Source organism: Eurytemora carolleeae, unplaced genomic scaffold (assembly GCF_000591075.1).
Source record: "Eurytemora carolleeae unplaced genomic scaffold, Eaff_2.0 scaffold832, whole genome shotgun sequence".
NCBI lineage: Eukaryota > Metazoa > Arthropoda > Copepoda > Calanoida > Temoridae > Eurytemora > Eurytemora carolleeae.
In genome coordinates this window covers 40,052-55,649 of record NW_019397381.1, presented here as the reverse complement: position 1 = coordinate 55,649, position 15,598 = coordinate 40,052, and the positions used below count along the sequence as shown (strand labels likewise).

The 15,598-nt window shown below is 31.7% G+C and overlaps 2 protein-coding genes across 2 annotated transcripts in view; one reads left to right on the top strand and one right to left on the bottom strand.

Annotated features, from left to right (window-relative positions):
- Window positions 1–139: 139 nt before the first annotated feature.
- On the bottom strand, window positions 140–11,336 carry LOC111713960 (uncharacterized). Its single transcript, XM_023488957.1, has 5 exons — window positions 10,549–11,336; window positions 6,657–6,718; window positions 3,466–3,536; window positions 1,235–1,309; window positions 140–551 (listed from the first exon to the last, which is right to left on the bottom strand). The coding sequence occupies exons 1-5, from the start codon at window positions 10,925–10,927 to the stop codon at window positions 452–454; spliced, it is 687 nt and encodes a 228-aa protein (XP_023344725.1). The 5' UTR covers window positions 10,928–11,336; the 3' UTR covers window positions 140–451.
- A 3,857-nt stretch (window positions 11,337–15,193) lies between these two features.
- Window positions 15,194–15,598, top strand: part of LOC111713965 (venom serine protease) — a 7,966-nt gene continuing 7,561 nt past the window's right edge. Inside the window, exon 1 of the mRNA XM_023488962.1 lies at window positions 15,194–15,567. Within this exon, the coding sequence (XP_023344730.1) occupies window positions 15,194–15,567 (374 nt within the window). The remainder of the gene's footprint in view (window positions 15,568–15,598) is intronic.

Sequence of the window (15,598 nt, the reverse complement as noted above, 5' to 3'; positions counted from 1 at the left end):
AACTGTCTCCTACCTGGCTCTGAAGAATAAAGACGACTGTCTCCTACCTGACTCTGAATAATAAAGACGAATGTCTCCTATCTGGCTCTGAATAATAAAGACAACTGTCTCCTACCTGGCTCTGAAGAATAAAGACGAATGTCTCCTACCTGGCTCTGAAGAATAAAGACGAATGTCTCCTACCTGGCTCTGAATAATAAAGACAACTGTCTCCTACCTGGCTCTGAATAATAAAGACAACTGTCTCCTACCTGGCTCTGAAGAATAAAGACGAATGTCTCCTACCTGGCTCTGAAGAATAAAGACAACTGTCTCCTATCTGGCTCTGAAGAATAAAGACGAATGTCTCCTACCTGGCTCTGAATAATAAAGACAACTGTCTCCTACCTGGCTCTGAATACCAAAGACGACTGTCTCCTACCTGGCTCTGAAGAATAAAGACGACTGTCTCCTACCTGGCTCTAAAGAAAAGTGACGAACTGCATTGTTTTTCTTGTTTTCCTAATTTTGTAAATTTCTCCAGAACTGCATCTAAACTCTTCACTGTCTCACTTAATTATATTTCTTGTCAGTTAAATTATTTGTTATTATAAATCCTATTTTTGGCTTCCTAATATCGTAGACCATGAGAATGTTGATAGATTATGTAGTCAAAGTTTCAAAAATCAAAGGTTTTAGCCATTAGGTTGCAAAGATATTTGGATTGGTAAATCTAATTTACAGAAATATGGTTCCTTCACTATAAAAGTTAACTTTAATATAGAACATCTGTAATTATTCTGTAATAAATGACAAAAAGAGCTTAGAACAAACTATTTTTATGAAGCATTCACAGTAGGGTTTCCAATTGGAATTCACTACCTTTGTGAACCCTTATTCACATGCCTTGGTAAGTTTAAACCCGTCAAGTTCGATCAGCGTTCCGACATCGGAGAATAGATTACAGTGAGAACCAGAAAACTCTGGAATAGAAAGACGTATTTTAGACTCATGTTATTACTATAAATAGTCCAATGTACATGAAATAGTGCAGTGTAAACAGACCCTTTGACCGAATAAATGATTTACTAAGTCAATATAAAAACTGTTTGCTGTGTAACAACATCGAATTCACTTTAGTGGTGTTTTAAATTCCAGTGTTTTCTGGTTCTCACTGTTTCATAAGCATGGAGTTTCTATTTTTATCCTACGTGGGTAAAAATGTTAACTGGGCTAGAGTAACCCATTTATATACCTGAGAAGCTTTATAGGGGAAACTATATCTATCCCTTGTAATTCGCCTCTAGATACTGGACCTCTCTGCTTTTTTCTAAAATCATAAAAGTCATTTGAATGAATTTAGTTCATAGTTAGATGCTGCGCTCTCTGTTTTTTCTAAAATTATAAAATTATCAAATGAATTTAATTCATCTCTAGATACCGGACCTCTCTGTTTTTTCTAAAATTAAAAAATTATCAAATGAATTTAGTTCATCTCTAGATACCGGACCTCTCCATTTTTTCTAAAATTAAAAAATTATCAAATAAATTTAGTTAATCTCTAGATACCGGAGCTCTCGTTTTTTTCTAAAATTAAAAAAATTATCAAATGAATTTAGTTCATCTCTAGATACTGGACCTCGCCGTTTTATTCTAAAATTATAAAATTATCAAATGAATTTAGTTCATCTCTTGATACCGTGAGCTCTCCTTTTTTTTCTAAAATTATAAAATTTTCAAATGAATTTAGTTCATCTCTAGATACCGGAGCTCTCCGTTTTTTCTAAAATTATAAAATTATAAAATAAATTTAGTTCATCTCTAGAAACCGTGAGCTCTCGTTTTTTCTAAAATTATAAAATTATCAAATGAATTTAGTTCATCTCTAGTTATCGGAGCACTCCGTTTTTACTAAAATTATAAAATTATCAAATAAATTTAGTTCATCTCTAGATACCGGACCTCTCCATTTTTTCTAAAATTAAAAAATTATTAAATGAATTTAGTTCATCTCTAGATACCGGACCTCTCGGTTTTTTCTAAAATTATAAAACTATCAAATGAATTTAGTTCATCTCTAGATACCGGACCTCTCCATTTTTTCTAAAATTAAAAAATTATCAAATGAATTTAGTTCATCTCTAGATATCGGACCTCTCCGTTGTTTCTGAAGTTATAAAATTATCAAATGAATTTAGTTCATCTCTAGATACCGAAGCTCTCCGTTTTTTGTAAAATTATAAAATTATCAAATGAATTTAGTTCATCTTTAGATACTGGACATCTCCATTTTTTCTAAAATTATAAAATTATCAAATAAATTTAGTTCATCTCTAGATACCGGACCTATCCGTTTTTTCTAAAATCATAAAAACTATTTAAATGAATTTAGTTCATCTTTAGACACTGGACCTCTTTGTTTTTTTCTAAATTATAAAAACTATTTTACTGAATTTAGTCATCTTAAAGATACTGGACCTCTCCGCTGTTTTAAAAATTATTTAAAAACTATTTGAAGTACTTTTTCATCTCAGAAAGAAACAGGACCTCTTTGGGTTTTTTTAATTATAAAAATGATTTAATGAATATATTTCACTCCAGATACTTGACCTCTTTGTTTTTTTTAAATTATAAAAATTTTTAAATGAATTTATTTCATAAAATCAAAACTAGAAGAGCTACGTGGTCACAAATTCATAACAAGGGATTTTATATAAATTGCACCTTCTAGTTTGCAGTGATTCGAATTAATTCTAATTTAGTAAAGGAAAAAGTCATTTACAGTTTAAGTAAAAAAAAGTTAATAATAAATATTTTTAAAATTAAACTCTAGTTTCTAAAGTGCTTTTACAAGGAAAATTGCATTTCTAGAATTTTCATCCAATAAAAAATAATCGATGTAAAAATAAACTGTTAAACAAATCTGTATATTTAGTAGTTTTATATTTATAGATTTATTATATATATATTTAAAAATTAAGTTTTATTGTAAGTTTAATCAATTACCGTTTTCTCAACACTATTTTCAATTTGGCCAACATTTTGATATTATAATTTGAGGAATACTGAAAGTCTTTTAGTTTTATTATAAACTAGCTGAAGTGCCCGGCATTGCCCGTGGAATAAATGAAAATTTGAATTTTGGAATGAACAAATTTTAAATTTTGAAGCCAAAAAAAATTCAAATTTATTAAGCCAGGGTACCCATGGGTTTTAGTCTATTTGGTCCAGCCGTTAGGCCAGCTAAAGTTAACATATATATATATATATTATATATATATATATAAGCAAAGATCTTTTTAATTTAGAAGACATTGTTGTAAATAGAATTTTTCTAAAATTTAAATTTGTTCAATTTTTGAAGATTGAAGAAACAATCTTTTAAGGAATGCAATTTAAAGCGGGTAGCAGGAGTACATGCAGGAAGGGTGCAATTCAAAATTATTAAATGGAAAATGGTGAGGGGGGGGGGGCTACTAAACTGACCTTAGTTCTAGGACCTTCAGTAGACTCGTCTCCAACACAATACGTAGATTTGTCAACTGTTGCAGTATTGGCTTAACAAGAAAAATATAATTTTTGGAAAAAAACGTTATTTTAATCTTTTTAAATTAGAAAATTAGTTAAATGAAAACAGTAGGAGAAAGGTCTTAATTCAGTTTTGAATTATATTAGACTTTTTTATGAAATTTCTCAATTCCCGGTTTTACATATTTTGACATTAGTTTGCAGTTTTATCAGAAATCTTACAGAATTATTTTTTACAAAAAGATTTGCATTGCAGTAACTGTTCCAGGGAGATGAAACTGTATTATACAAATATTGGTAAACACACAAAAATAGTGTATTTTAGATTTTTTAGAAGTAATGGACCAAAATCCCAGAAAAATATATCAAACATCATTATTAAGAAAGAGAAAAATACTGTATTTTATTTTAGATCTACATATCGTTAAAATGTTATAAAAACGCAAAAAAAGAAAATAAAAAAACATTAACCATCAAATGAAAATTACAAAGAAACAATTATAATTTTTTATTGCATTTCATGAAAAGTATTTTCAAAAACAGATAAAAAAGATAATGTTTTTTTGTAATTTAACGGCTGACTGACTTTTCAGTAAAGAAAACTGTATCAATTATTCATTAAAAATCCGCAATGAAAAATGAAAAATCGATAATTATCAACCGTGTCCGCTAGTTTTTTACCTGATCAACAGTGACCAGTGATCAGTCGTTTTTTTTTTATCTTAAAAAGTGTAAAATTCTTACCATTTCTTTTATTGTCATGCAATTCATTTTCAGCGAGAAAAAGGTGACTGTCTTATTTATTCTTAATGAGACCAAGGTATCAAGGGTATCCTTGTGAATTGAATATGCCACTCTTTTTAAATAGAGGCCCACGGGCCACTTATAATTACGTATACAAATGAAGTAAAGAATTCCGGTTAGTCTTTCTCGCTAATTTACATATGGGTCTTAATTGGGATTAAAAAATTTGCATATATCGATAGATAGATAGATCCTGTCGCCGTTGTGTGTAATTACAAAGGAGTATGACATAGAAGGGAGATACAACTGACGCGGACCGCCCTACCATATGATTATACAAGCTTTGCAGACGGTACTCCATTTGTATAAGAAATATTCTAAGAAATATATTGTATACGCGGTAATTTTACATCAGACAAATATTTCTTATACAAATGGAGTACCGTCTGCAAAGCATGTATTATCATATGGTAGGGCGGGCCGTGTCAGTTGTATCTCCCTTCTATTCCATACTCCTTGGTAGTTACCAAGTACGTGAGTGAACCCTGATTTGATAAAACAATACCGGAAACTTAAAAGAAGGGTGATGAGTAAAAAAATTTAACTGGGCACTTCTGTTTCAGTAAAAGTAAACAATTCCAGTAGCTCAGAGCCCGAAATTTTAAAGAGTATCGTTGAACGAAACTACCGAGTTTCATTTCTGGGGTTTTAACATTTGTGTAAATCTTGATTGAAGAGATTCGAAAAAAATGGAGAATATGAAGAAACCAAATAAAATAATACATCATAACAAAAATATTGATATCCACAAAACTGCCTAACCCCATTTGTGAAACCCGGGTTCCAAAACTGGTTTTCATTACGATACCTTGTCTTAAGTTTTGGGCTCCGGAGGTAGCTCTGGAACCCTGATTTAACAAGTGATCTCTCTTTACGACGAGGAATATAAGCAGATAAATACTGCAGCGCCGTTGCGAGCTCTTTTCATTGTGAATACACACCAGGCGCTTTCAGTCAGATTAAACCACAGACAGTTAAAACAAGAGTGGGGCACTGTAAAGCCAGCTAGAGCAGACTGTACAGTGTACAGTACACATACAGGCTGTATAAAGCAAAATGAGACAGTACACCATATGAATCAGCCTCTTCTATGTAGATTCTAATGTGGGAAGGATTTTAAGATTCAAAACGTATAGCATAGAGTAATAAAACGAAGAGGTAAAGCTTAGCTCAAATGTACACAACCAACCTCCCTAATTAATTAATAGAGTGGTCGGTTGTGTACATCACGATATGTTTACGTATCTAACACTGTACACTTGTATATAGAGTGATCGTATTTCTTTAGGGGTTTATGAAATTGACAAATTTTTAGATTTTCTTTCTTTATTCAAACATTTGACAATTTTCAAATTTGTAGGTTTTCAATTTATTAGCTAAAAGTTTTGTCAAAAATATTAAGTTTCTATGGGCATGCCTTTAGCTTAAAACTTGTATAACATTCTTATTTCAAATATTTATATTCTTTCTTCTCTTCAACTCTTCTTGCCCCCCCCCCCCCCATTGCCATCCCTAGTTGCGCGCCTGTTATTATATGAACAAACAAATTCAAACTTTTACTAAAGTACTGAAAAAAAACACAAACTGGATGGGTAGTTAACAAATGTAAAACAAATGAACTGAAAAAAAACGATGCGCATGCATCTGTAATTGCGACTTCTTTTTTTTAAATTTTGTTAAATATTAAAACATTATAAGTTAAACAATACAGTAAATTCATTTTTATATTCGCTAAAGTTGAGAACAATGGTGTTGCATTTTTCTTCAAACTTGGTTTTTCCCCTGACTAATTAATATCTCCTTCTTTAAAATGGTTTGAGCAAATTCAACTTGAAGGATATATGGTGGAGTCTCCCAACCTTAAACGGTCTAGCCATGCACATTGCACAATGTTTTGATATTTTGAAAAACTCACATTTTTACAAGAAGAATCGTTTGTGCACTTTAAAACTTGGTCATACTTTTATAAACAAACAACTAAACTGGAATGTACTGCAGTATACAATCCTGTGTTTACAATCCATATTAAGTGTCTATCTAATTATCATTACTAATTTTCAATAATCTACATTTTACCACCCCAAAGAAATACGATAATCTATACAAGTGTGTAGTGTTAGATACGTAAACATATCGTGATGTACACAACCGACCTGTCTATTAATTAATTAATAGACAGGTACACAACCGACCTGTCTATTAATTAATTAATAGACAGGTCGTTTGTGTACATCTTAGCTAAGCTTTACCTCTTCGTTTTTTTACTCTATGGCGTATAGAAAATGATAGAACATTTTTAAACAAGAGTGTAGGAAAGTTGGATAAAGTTACTATTCAGAAATTACCTTCGAAGATTTATAAAATTCTGTCGCCTCTTGATTAAACGAGGAGCCCCGCGACATTTTACCTGAAAATTAACAAAAACATGAAGAAGTATCAGTAAAAGTATGCTTTTACATATAGTTCTAGTAAAGTATGTTTGTTCATATAGTTTTAGAAAAGTATGTTTGTATATATCTGGAAAAGTATGTTTGTGATAATCTGGAAAAGTATGTTTGAATATATCTAGGGAAGTATGTTTGTATATATCTGGAAAAGTATGTTTATGTTAATCTGGAAAAGTATGTTTGTATATATCTAATGAAGTATGTTTGTATATATCTAGAAAAGTATGTTTGTATATATCTAGAAAAGTATGTTTGTATAGATCTAGTGAAGTATGTTTGTATAAATCTATAAAAGTATGTTTGTATTGATCAATAAAAGTATGTTTGTATAGATCTAGAAAGTATGTTTGTATAGATCTAGAAAAGAATGTTTGTATAGATCTAGAGAGGTATATTTGTATTGATCTAATGAAGTATGTTTGTATAGATCTATAAAAGTATGTTTGTATAGATCTAGAAAGTATGTTTGTATAGATCTATAAAAGTATGTTTGTATACATTTATAGAAGTATGCTTGTGTTAATCTAGAAAAGTATGTTTATGTAAATCTTAAAAAGTATGTTTGACCAAATCTAGAAAAATATTCTTTTATAATTCTTTAAAAGTACTCTTTTATTTCTGGAGAAGTATTTTACTATTTCTGAAATAAAATCGTATTTAAGAACTTTAAAATTCCATGGAAAGATTAGAGACCAAGAGAAATATTAAAATGTTCAATCTATAAAGACTATAAAATTTATGTTTATAACTTTAATTAGGTATTAGGTAACTCACATGTAATGTAAATGTATTAAATCATTTAGAACTAAAGGAATGCAAAGGAAAAGGATTAATAAGGAGTAGATAAAAGAATGGGTATAAGAGAAATTGCCGAAAAGAATGAGATCAATGCTTTCCTTAAGTCTGATGTTCCTTTTTTTCAATCCAATTATTTTTAAGCATAATTGTTTGGAGTAACTTTAATTAAAAAGTATGGAGAGTATTTACTGCACTGTTTGATTCAGGGTTACTATATACATACTCTATCTCACTTCCTAGTTTCCATAAATAAAGGGGTGCGTATATATCCCCCTCCCCCTCCACCTGCCTCGTCAAAATGGAAATGGACATGGCAAACACAAGTAGTAAACGTGAAAAGAACGTCATAATTTAAAAAAAAACAAAAAAATTCCTAAAAAATCAATAGCACCTCCAACTGATGAATTTTATAATTTCTAGCTTAATTTTCCGTCAATCACCACAAGGGGTCCTGAGCCCATTGTATACTAATAACTGACAAAAAGCAGGAAAATAAAAATAAATTATCTAAAAACATTTTTGACTATTTCCTTTTATATTTTTTATTTGTTAATGTTTTGAAAAGTTATTTTAAACATTAAAATTCAACATTTTCATATTTTCAGTTTAGTATTTTATGTAAAATACATTTTCTTCATCATAATAAAAGACTTAAATGGATGAAGTTTGATTATTTACAAACATGTTAATTCTCATAATTTTATCTTGTAATAAATTTAATAGTGTATTAATGCACTAGCAATGGCTAAGTGTTCTTATTGGTATATATTTTTATATATCATGCTTTTAACGCTGAATATCTAAAAAATATTGATTTCCATAAGTTTAGTACAAGGACGTACAAGGACAAGGAAGTTTAATCATGTTTTAACATAGAGTGGAAAATCAACAAAAACATGCAATCCTTAAAGAAACATGCGAAACTTCAAGTCACCCTTTCTGCAAAAAGTGCAATGTCCGATTTACAACGTTACCCTTGAATCCTTAATCTAATGAAAACGGTGGAAGATAACGTCATTTTTCGAACTTTTTTACTTTATCAATTTTTTTTTTTTTTTTTTTTTCCTGGCTGTCCTGTTTTGCTCATTCAATTAGCTGCATACCCCCGCCCCCCAGGAGGGTTAATATTCAGTTTCGAGAGCTGATCAGGCAATTTGTAGTATTTCAATATCAGCTCTTGAGTTTCTATATTTATTCCAGTTGTTTTTGATATCGGCCATCTATGCAGGTTTATTGCTGACATTGTTGTAATGAGAACTTCCCTTTGTCAGCTGCATTACATGCATCAGTGTCTTGCAGTAAGTTAGAAAGAAATTAAAAGACCTCCTAGTCTTAACTGCATTCGGCTAGGTTCAAGGTGATTTGGGTGTACCCCCTAGGAAAGGAACACCAATGATACCAATGATGATCTCTCTCAGAAAGTTTTGATTAAGACTCCACAGCAAAGCAGTTTCTGAGTTCCACTATATCTGCTCGTGAAGTAGGATAAGGTTGGAATTTAGGAGGTAGGCGGATGAGGATGGGGTGTAAGGGTAACAGTTAGGAGATATACCATAGTCCTCACTTTTAACGTGTATTCCTATGTGGACAGATTTTTTAAAGAAAAAATAACCCGCTAAGCATGCTGTCCCATCGCTTTAAAATACGGGGAGTGTGTCTTTTGCCTATCATTGTCAGAGGTCTGCCATGAGTAATCCAGTTTCCATTTTGAGAAGGGTGAAAAACCAGTTTATGGTATTTGATTTAAAGTCTATTGAAGGCTCTGTTCCCCCTTAAAACCTGTATCAGCGTGTACTTCATCCCTGATGTTTTGAGTTTCTGTATTCCTTCTGTATTCATCTTTATTAATCGGGATTAGTCACGCTTTCCACTCAGTTGTGGAGAGAAGTGTCCTTGCTATCTAGACTTCTATACAAGTACAACGCACATAGCGCCCTTTCTCTCAACAGGCTTAGAAAGCTCTGCTGACACCCTTCCTCTGCAAGGTTCGGATACACACTATCATTTTTCTAACTAGAATTTTTTATTTCTCAATTATTTCTTTTAACCAACTTTTCAAGAGGAACCACAAATGAAAATAAACAAAATCATTGATATTTAACTCATACTTGATCAGATTAAAGTTTCAAGGGTACCGTTGTAAATCAGGCATTGACATCTTTGCATGGAGAGTCACTTTTATTTATGCATAGTCTCTTAAATCTAAATGCGTAGTTTCGTTCATGAAACGGACTAATCATGTTATTAGTTTCGTTCATAAAACGGACTAATCATGTTATTTTTAATGACCGATTCTGTACGATTCATAAATCCACCCTTTAAACCTTCAATTAAGATATTGTCGTTTTTAGTAGTAAATTTTGCATTTAAATGTTATCATATGTTTTTAGTAGCAAATTTAGCGTTTAAATGTTATCATATGTTTTTAGTAGCAAATTTAGCCTTTAAATTTTATCATATGTTTTTAGTAGCAAATTTAGCGTTTAAATGTTATCATATTCTTTTAGTAGCAAATTTAGCATTTAAAAATGTTATCATATGCTTTTAGTAGCAAATTTAGCGTTTAAATGTTATCATATGTTTTTAGTAGCAAATTTAGCGCTTAAATGTTATCATATGCTTTTAGTTGCAAATTTAGCGTTTAAATGTTATTATATGCTTTTAAATTTAGCGTTTAAATGTTATCATATGTTTTTAGTAGCAAATTTAGCGTTTAAATGTTATCATATGTTTTTAGTAGCAAATTTAGCGTTTAAACTTTATCATATGTTTTTCGTAGCACATTTAGCGTTTAAATTTCATTACATGTTTTTAGTAGCAAATTTAGCGTTTAAACTTTTTAATATGCTTTTAGTAGCTAAACTTTTTTGTAGCCTTGGACATGTTTATTTTAATATTGCAATGTTTCAGTTTATAAGGAGTAATTAACATATCTTAATTTGTGTGTAAACTATTTTATTTCATACATGACAGTGAATCAGATGTAACAAACCTGGAGGCTGCAGGTGAGTGGTGAGTGGCCGAGTAAAATCTGACAATGTATCAATACAATAACACAACTTTTCTACCTGCACCTCAGATCCTCTACAGGGTGACCCAATAAACATGAGAATACAATAATACAACTTTTCTACCTGCACCTCAGATCCTCTACAGGGTGTCCCAATAAACATGATAATACAATAATACAACTTTTCTACCTGCACCTCAGATCCTCTACAGGGTGTCCCAATAAACATGATAATACAATAATACAACTTTTCTACCTGCACCTCAGATCCTCTACAGGGTGTTCCAATAAACATGATAATACAATAATACAACTGTTCTACCAGCACCCCAGATCCTCTACAGGGTGTTCCAATAAACATGAGAATTCAATAATACAACTTTTCTACCTGCACCTCAGATCCTCTACAGGGTGTCCCAATAAACATGATAATACAATAATACAACTGTTCTACCAGCACCCCAGATCCTCTACAGGGTGTCCCAATAAACATGAGAATACAATAATACAACTTTTCTACCTGTTCCTCAAATCCTCTACAGGGTGTCCCAGTAAACATGAGAATACAATAATACAACTGTTCTACCTGCACCTCAGATCCTCTACAGGGTGTCCCAATAAACATGAGAATACAATAATACAACTTTTCTACCTGCACCTCAGATCCTCTAGATGGTGTCCCAATAAACATGAGAATACAATAATACAACTGTTCTACCTGCACCTCAGATCCTCTACAGGGTGTCCCAATAAACATGAGAATACAATAATACAACTGTTCTACAGGGTGTTCCAATAAATTTGGAAATTTAGTTAAGACTTTAAATTGTTTTAGCAAACTTTGCAAAAATGTTATCTTTAGAGAAATACAAGGAAAAAATGAGCATCTTTTTGGGCAACAATTTTGAAAGTAAAATTTCCCTTTACTATGGTTATTTACAGTTATTTAGTTATATTATTTATTTTCAAACACAAAATACAAAATAATAATGTATTATGGTTCAGCTTAAAATAAAACACAAAAGAAAATTTAATATGAGCCAATTGAAAATATAATGTTTGATAATTTTGTTCTGATCGGAGACTATAATTCATATTGAAATCTCAACTGAGTTTACATTCCTTTTGCATTTACAAGTAAATACTTAGTCAGCACTCAAATAATCAAAACATTTTCAGGAATGAATTCATTGAACTTATAAATGCATATTGATCGGCAAACTTAGCAATGTATTTTTGTTGACTGTAGTAGGCTTTGACATCCACCATTAGCAAAGAGTGTGAACCCATTCTTGTTGACTGTAGTAGACTTTGACATCCACCAATAGGAAAGGGTGTGAACCCATACTCGTTGACTGTAGTAGACTTTGACATCTACCATTAGCAAAGAGTGTGAACCCATTCTTGTTGACTGTAGTAGACTTTGTGGAGTGTGGTGGAGAGTTTGTGACAGCAGTTCTCGTTAGAAGTTAAGCACACTTGTCCACAGCCAGTAACTGGAATGGTGTCCAGACTTGTGTTCGCCGGTTCGATTCCTGTACTCCAGGACATTTAAAGCCGACATCTGGTTAAGCAGTTATGACCACCTAACGGATGTAGGAGGACAGAGGGGCGGATGTCAACAACTCTCGCAGCGAAAGTGTGCGTTCTTTCTACTCAACAAGAAAGAAGCTTTATGTGGATTGATCCAAGTGAATGATGATGAAGAGAGGAGTGGTGGATAAGCAGGGAGAATCTATGGTTGCCAGCTATAGGTACCTGGGGGTATCCAATCAGGTCTTACAAATGATTGAGAGCAACGAGTGTGATGTTTCCTGTCTGCATGGTACCCGGGCCTCATTCCAGTATATCAGAAGATTCCTGCACTTTATTATTCTCAGGCCTAAGAAGCCCTTAGGCCTGAGAATAATAGAGTGCAAACACCAAACTTTCTCAATTGAAAAATTTCGAGATTTTATCGTTACAAGCCAATCATGTCCAAGGGGCAAAAAAATCTTTTTGAAAAAAATACTGTAGTAGACTTTGACATCCTCCATTACTAAAACTAACTAATTTCTAGACATGAAGAATAGATGGTATCTTCATTGATTAACGATCTGACGTTGCGTGAGAGATCGTTTTTTGCCGAGCGTTGGAATATTTCTGAAATAGAAAAAAACACGTATTGATGGAAACAATTTGTTATCGAATTTTAAAGCTCTTTACGCTGTTATTTCACTAAAATCTCACTAAACGAACACGCTGATTCATTTGGTGTTCTATCCTGTTTTGCCATATATATTTTGTATGTGTGAGTGTACTGTACAGCTTGCTAAACATTCGGCCCGGCACACAGACTACACAGACTGCTCATACACTCTACCTGGATAGGCTGAGCAGGCCTATAGTGTCCCGGCACACCATGCTACGGTTCCATGTAATGTTTTTTAACTGACATCTCACGGCCACTTGTTGCATTCAGGGGTTAAGTTTTACATTTTTAGAGAAATACTCCAATTTTAAACATAAAACATAACGTTTATGAATATTGTCTATTTTTAAAGACTTTGCATTTCCTATTTAAAGGATCTTTAAATATTCCTGAATACAGATGTTTGCTGATTGGTCGTGTACAGTACTTGTACACAATAGAACATGCTGTGGAAAATATAGCATATTGTAGGTGTTAAACGATCTCTGTAACTCTCTTATCTCTGGCCTGGCACTTGAAATGAACCGGAAAGTACACTGATCTTGCAGAAGCAAAAACTCCATCTTTGTTTTGAAGAAATTTTACACTTTTGTCTAATAGTTTCCTTGATCAATAAAATGTCGACTAGAAGCATTCATTAAATCATCAAATTTAAAACAAAGTAAAAGAAAATATTTTGTGTTTATAAGTTTTACCAAATTTGTGAAACAAAACAAAATCTGAATATTTTGTATTTAGTTGATTTTCTTGGTTGACAATGTATGTACTGACATATTTACAATTTAATATTGTGCTCGGGCAGCTATTCTTTTTTTCTCTCAGGTTAAAGCAAATCCGATTTACAGGGTTAGCCACAAAGATTGGCACTTAAAGGGAGAGACCGGCTATGTAACGTATTTGGACTGAAATTGCGGTATTGCAGAGAAAAACTTTAGGACTAAAAACTAAAGGGAGCGCTTTGGGTATGTAAGAAAAGTCAGAAAATTTCAACAGGCTCAGACCAATACTTTTTGAGTTATGTAAAAAAAACTACAGGGGGGGGGTCAAATTGACCCCCCCCCCCAGCAGGAATAGGGTTAATGTTCTTTACAATACTGCATTTTCAGTTAAAATATGTGGCATAGCCGGACTCTCCTTTTAAAGGGACTGTAAGCGTACCCTTTACACGTTCTACTGATCTACAATGACAAACTTATCCTTATTTATCCACGGCCACTGTACCACTTGTAATTGTTGAACACTTTGTTTACATGCTGTTTTACATGTATTCAAGGAATATTGATATTTAATTGGTGGAATATAAATATTCATTTATTGGACATAAAATATTCATATGTTGGACATAAAATATTCATTTATTGGACATCAAATATTCGTTTATTGGACATCAAATATTCATTTATTGGACATAAAATATTCTAGATTTTCCAGGAACATCATGTGACGTCTTCCGAAAATTGGGTTGAAAATTCTAGTCATGGTTTTTGGGACACCTAGTATATTTTATCACAAGGAATTCTTTCTTTTTGTTAAAGAATGTTGCTACGGTTTTTGCTTTTTTTTCCAAACGTGAAAGAAATGGATATCAAACATTACTGTAGTTGCTAGAAATATACAATTTATTGAACCTGCAGATATGGTTACTAGAAATATACAATTTATTGAACCTGCAGATATGGTTGCTAGAAATATACAATTTATTGAACCCGCAGATATGGTTGCTGGAAATATACAATTTATTGAACCTGCAGATATGCTTGTTAGAAAAATGAATAATATAAAAATAGAAATGCAGTGACTAGAGAACAGGAAAAACAATTTTTAAATGACATCCGATTATTGTCGATCAAAATTTATTTTCGTTTACGACCCCCTCCCCCCCCCCTTTTTATGAAGAATATCATATGATAATTATTTACAAAAAAAAATATTTTTTAGCAACATTCTGCTCTGGAAATCATTTTCATATCTGAAAACCGTTTAAACACTAATTTACTTTTTTTACTAAGTGCTACCAACCCGAGACAGGAAAATTCAATGCAAAAAAAGGTAATAATTCTTTATTTCTGTAAAACATTTTTGATTTTAAATATTCTTTAGAAACGATTTTTCAAAGAAAACTCAGCTGAAACATCATTAGAATTCAACTTATTTTTTGATACCTTCAAGAAAGTAAGTTTCATTAAAAAAAAACAGTAATATAATTTTACTTTGAATTAATAATATTTTTAATTGTTTTATGTACGATATTTATGAAATACGTTTATAAATGGATGATTTGGTATTTTGTATTTAATTTTCTATTTCATATATGTTCAGCCTAAAAAATCCGAGATTATTAACGGAAAGTATGAAAACGAAAAAGAATTCCCTGGCAGTTTTCTATTTAAAAATATAGGAATTATTAATGGAATCCCTGGAAATAGGAAAATAGAAATGAACAGAGGAATGTCTGGAAGTTTTGAATCTAAAAATCATGAAATGAACAGAGGAATGCCTGGAAGTTTTGAATCTAAAAATCTTGAAATGAACAGAGGAATGCCTAGAAGTTTTGAATCTAAAAATCTTGAAATTAACAGAGGAATGCCTGGAAGTTTTGAATCTAAAAATCTTGAAATGAACAGAGGAATGCCTGGAAGTATTGAATCTAAAAATCTTGAAATAAACAGAGGAATGCGTGGAAGTTTTGAATCTAAAAATCTTGAAATTAACAGAGGAATGCCCGAAAGTTTTGAAACTAAAAATCTTGAAGTGAACAGAGGAATGCTTGGAAGTTTTGAATCTAAAAATCTTGAAATGAACAGAGGAATGCCTGGAAGTTTTGAATCTAAAAATCTTGAA

Coding starts and splice junctions, on each gene's coding strand:
- LOC111713960 (XM_023488957.1), bottom strand. CDS start 10,927: ATGTTTATTGGAACACCCTGTAGAGGATCTGGGGTGCTGGTAGAACAG. Junction 3,537..6,656: donor AATTTTATAAATCTTCGAAG/GTAATTTCTGAA, acceptor TTTCTTGTTAAG/CCAATACTGCAACAGTTGAC. Junction 1,310..3,465: donor CTGAAGGTCCTAGAACTAAG/GTCAGTTTAGTA, acceptor TTATGATTTTAG/AAAAAAGCAGAGAGGTCCAG.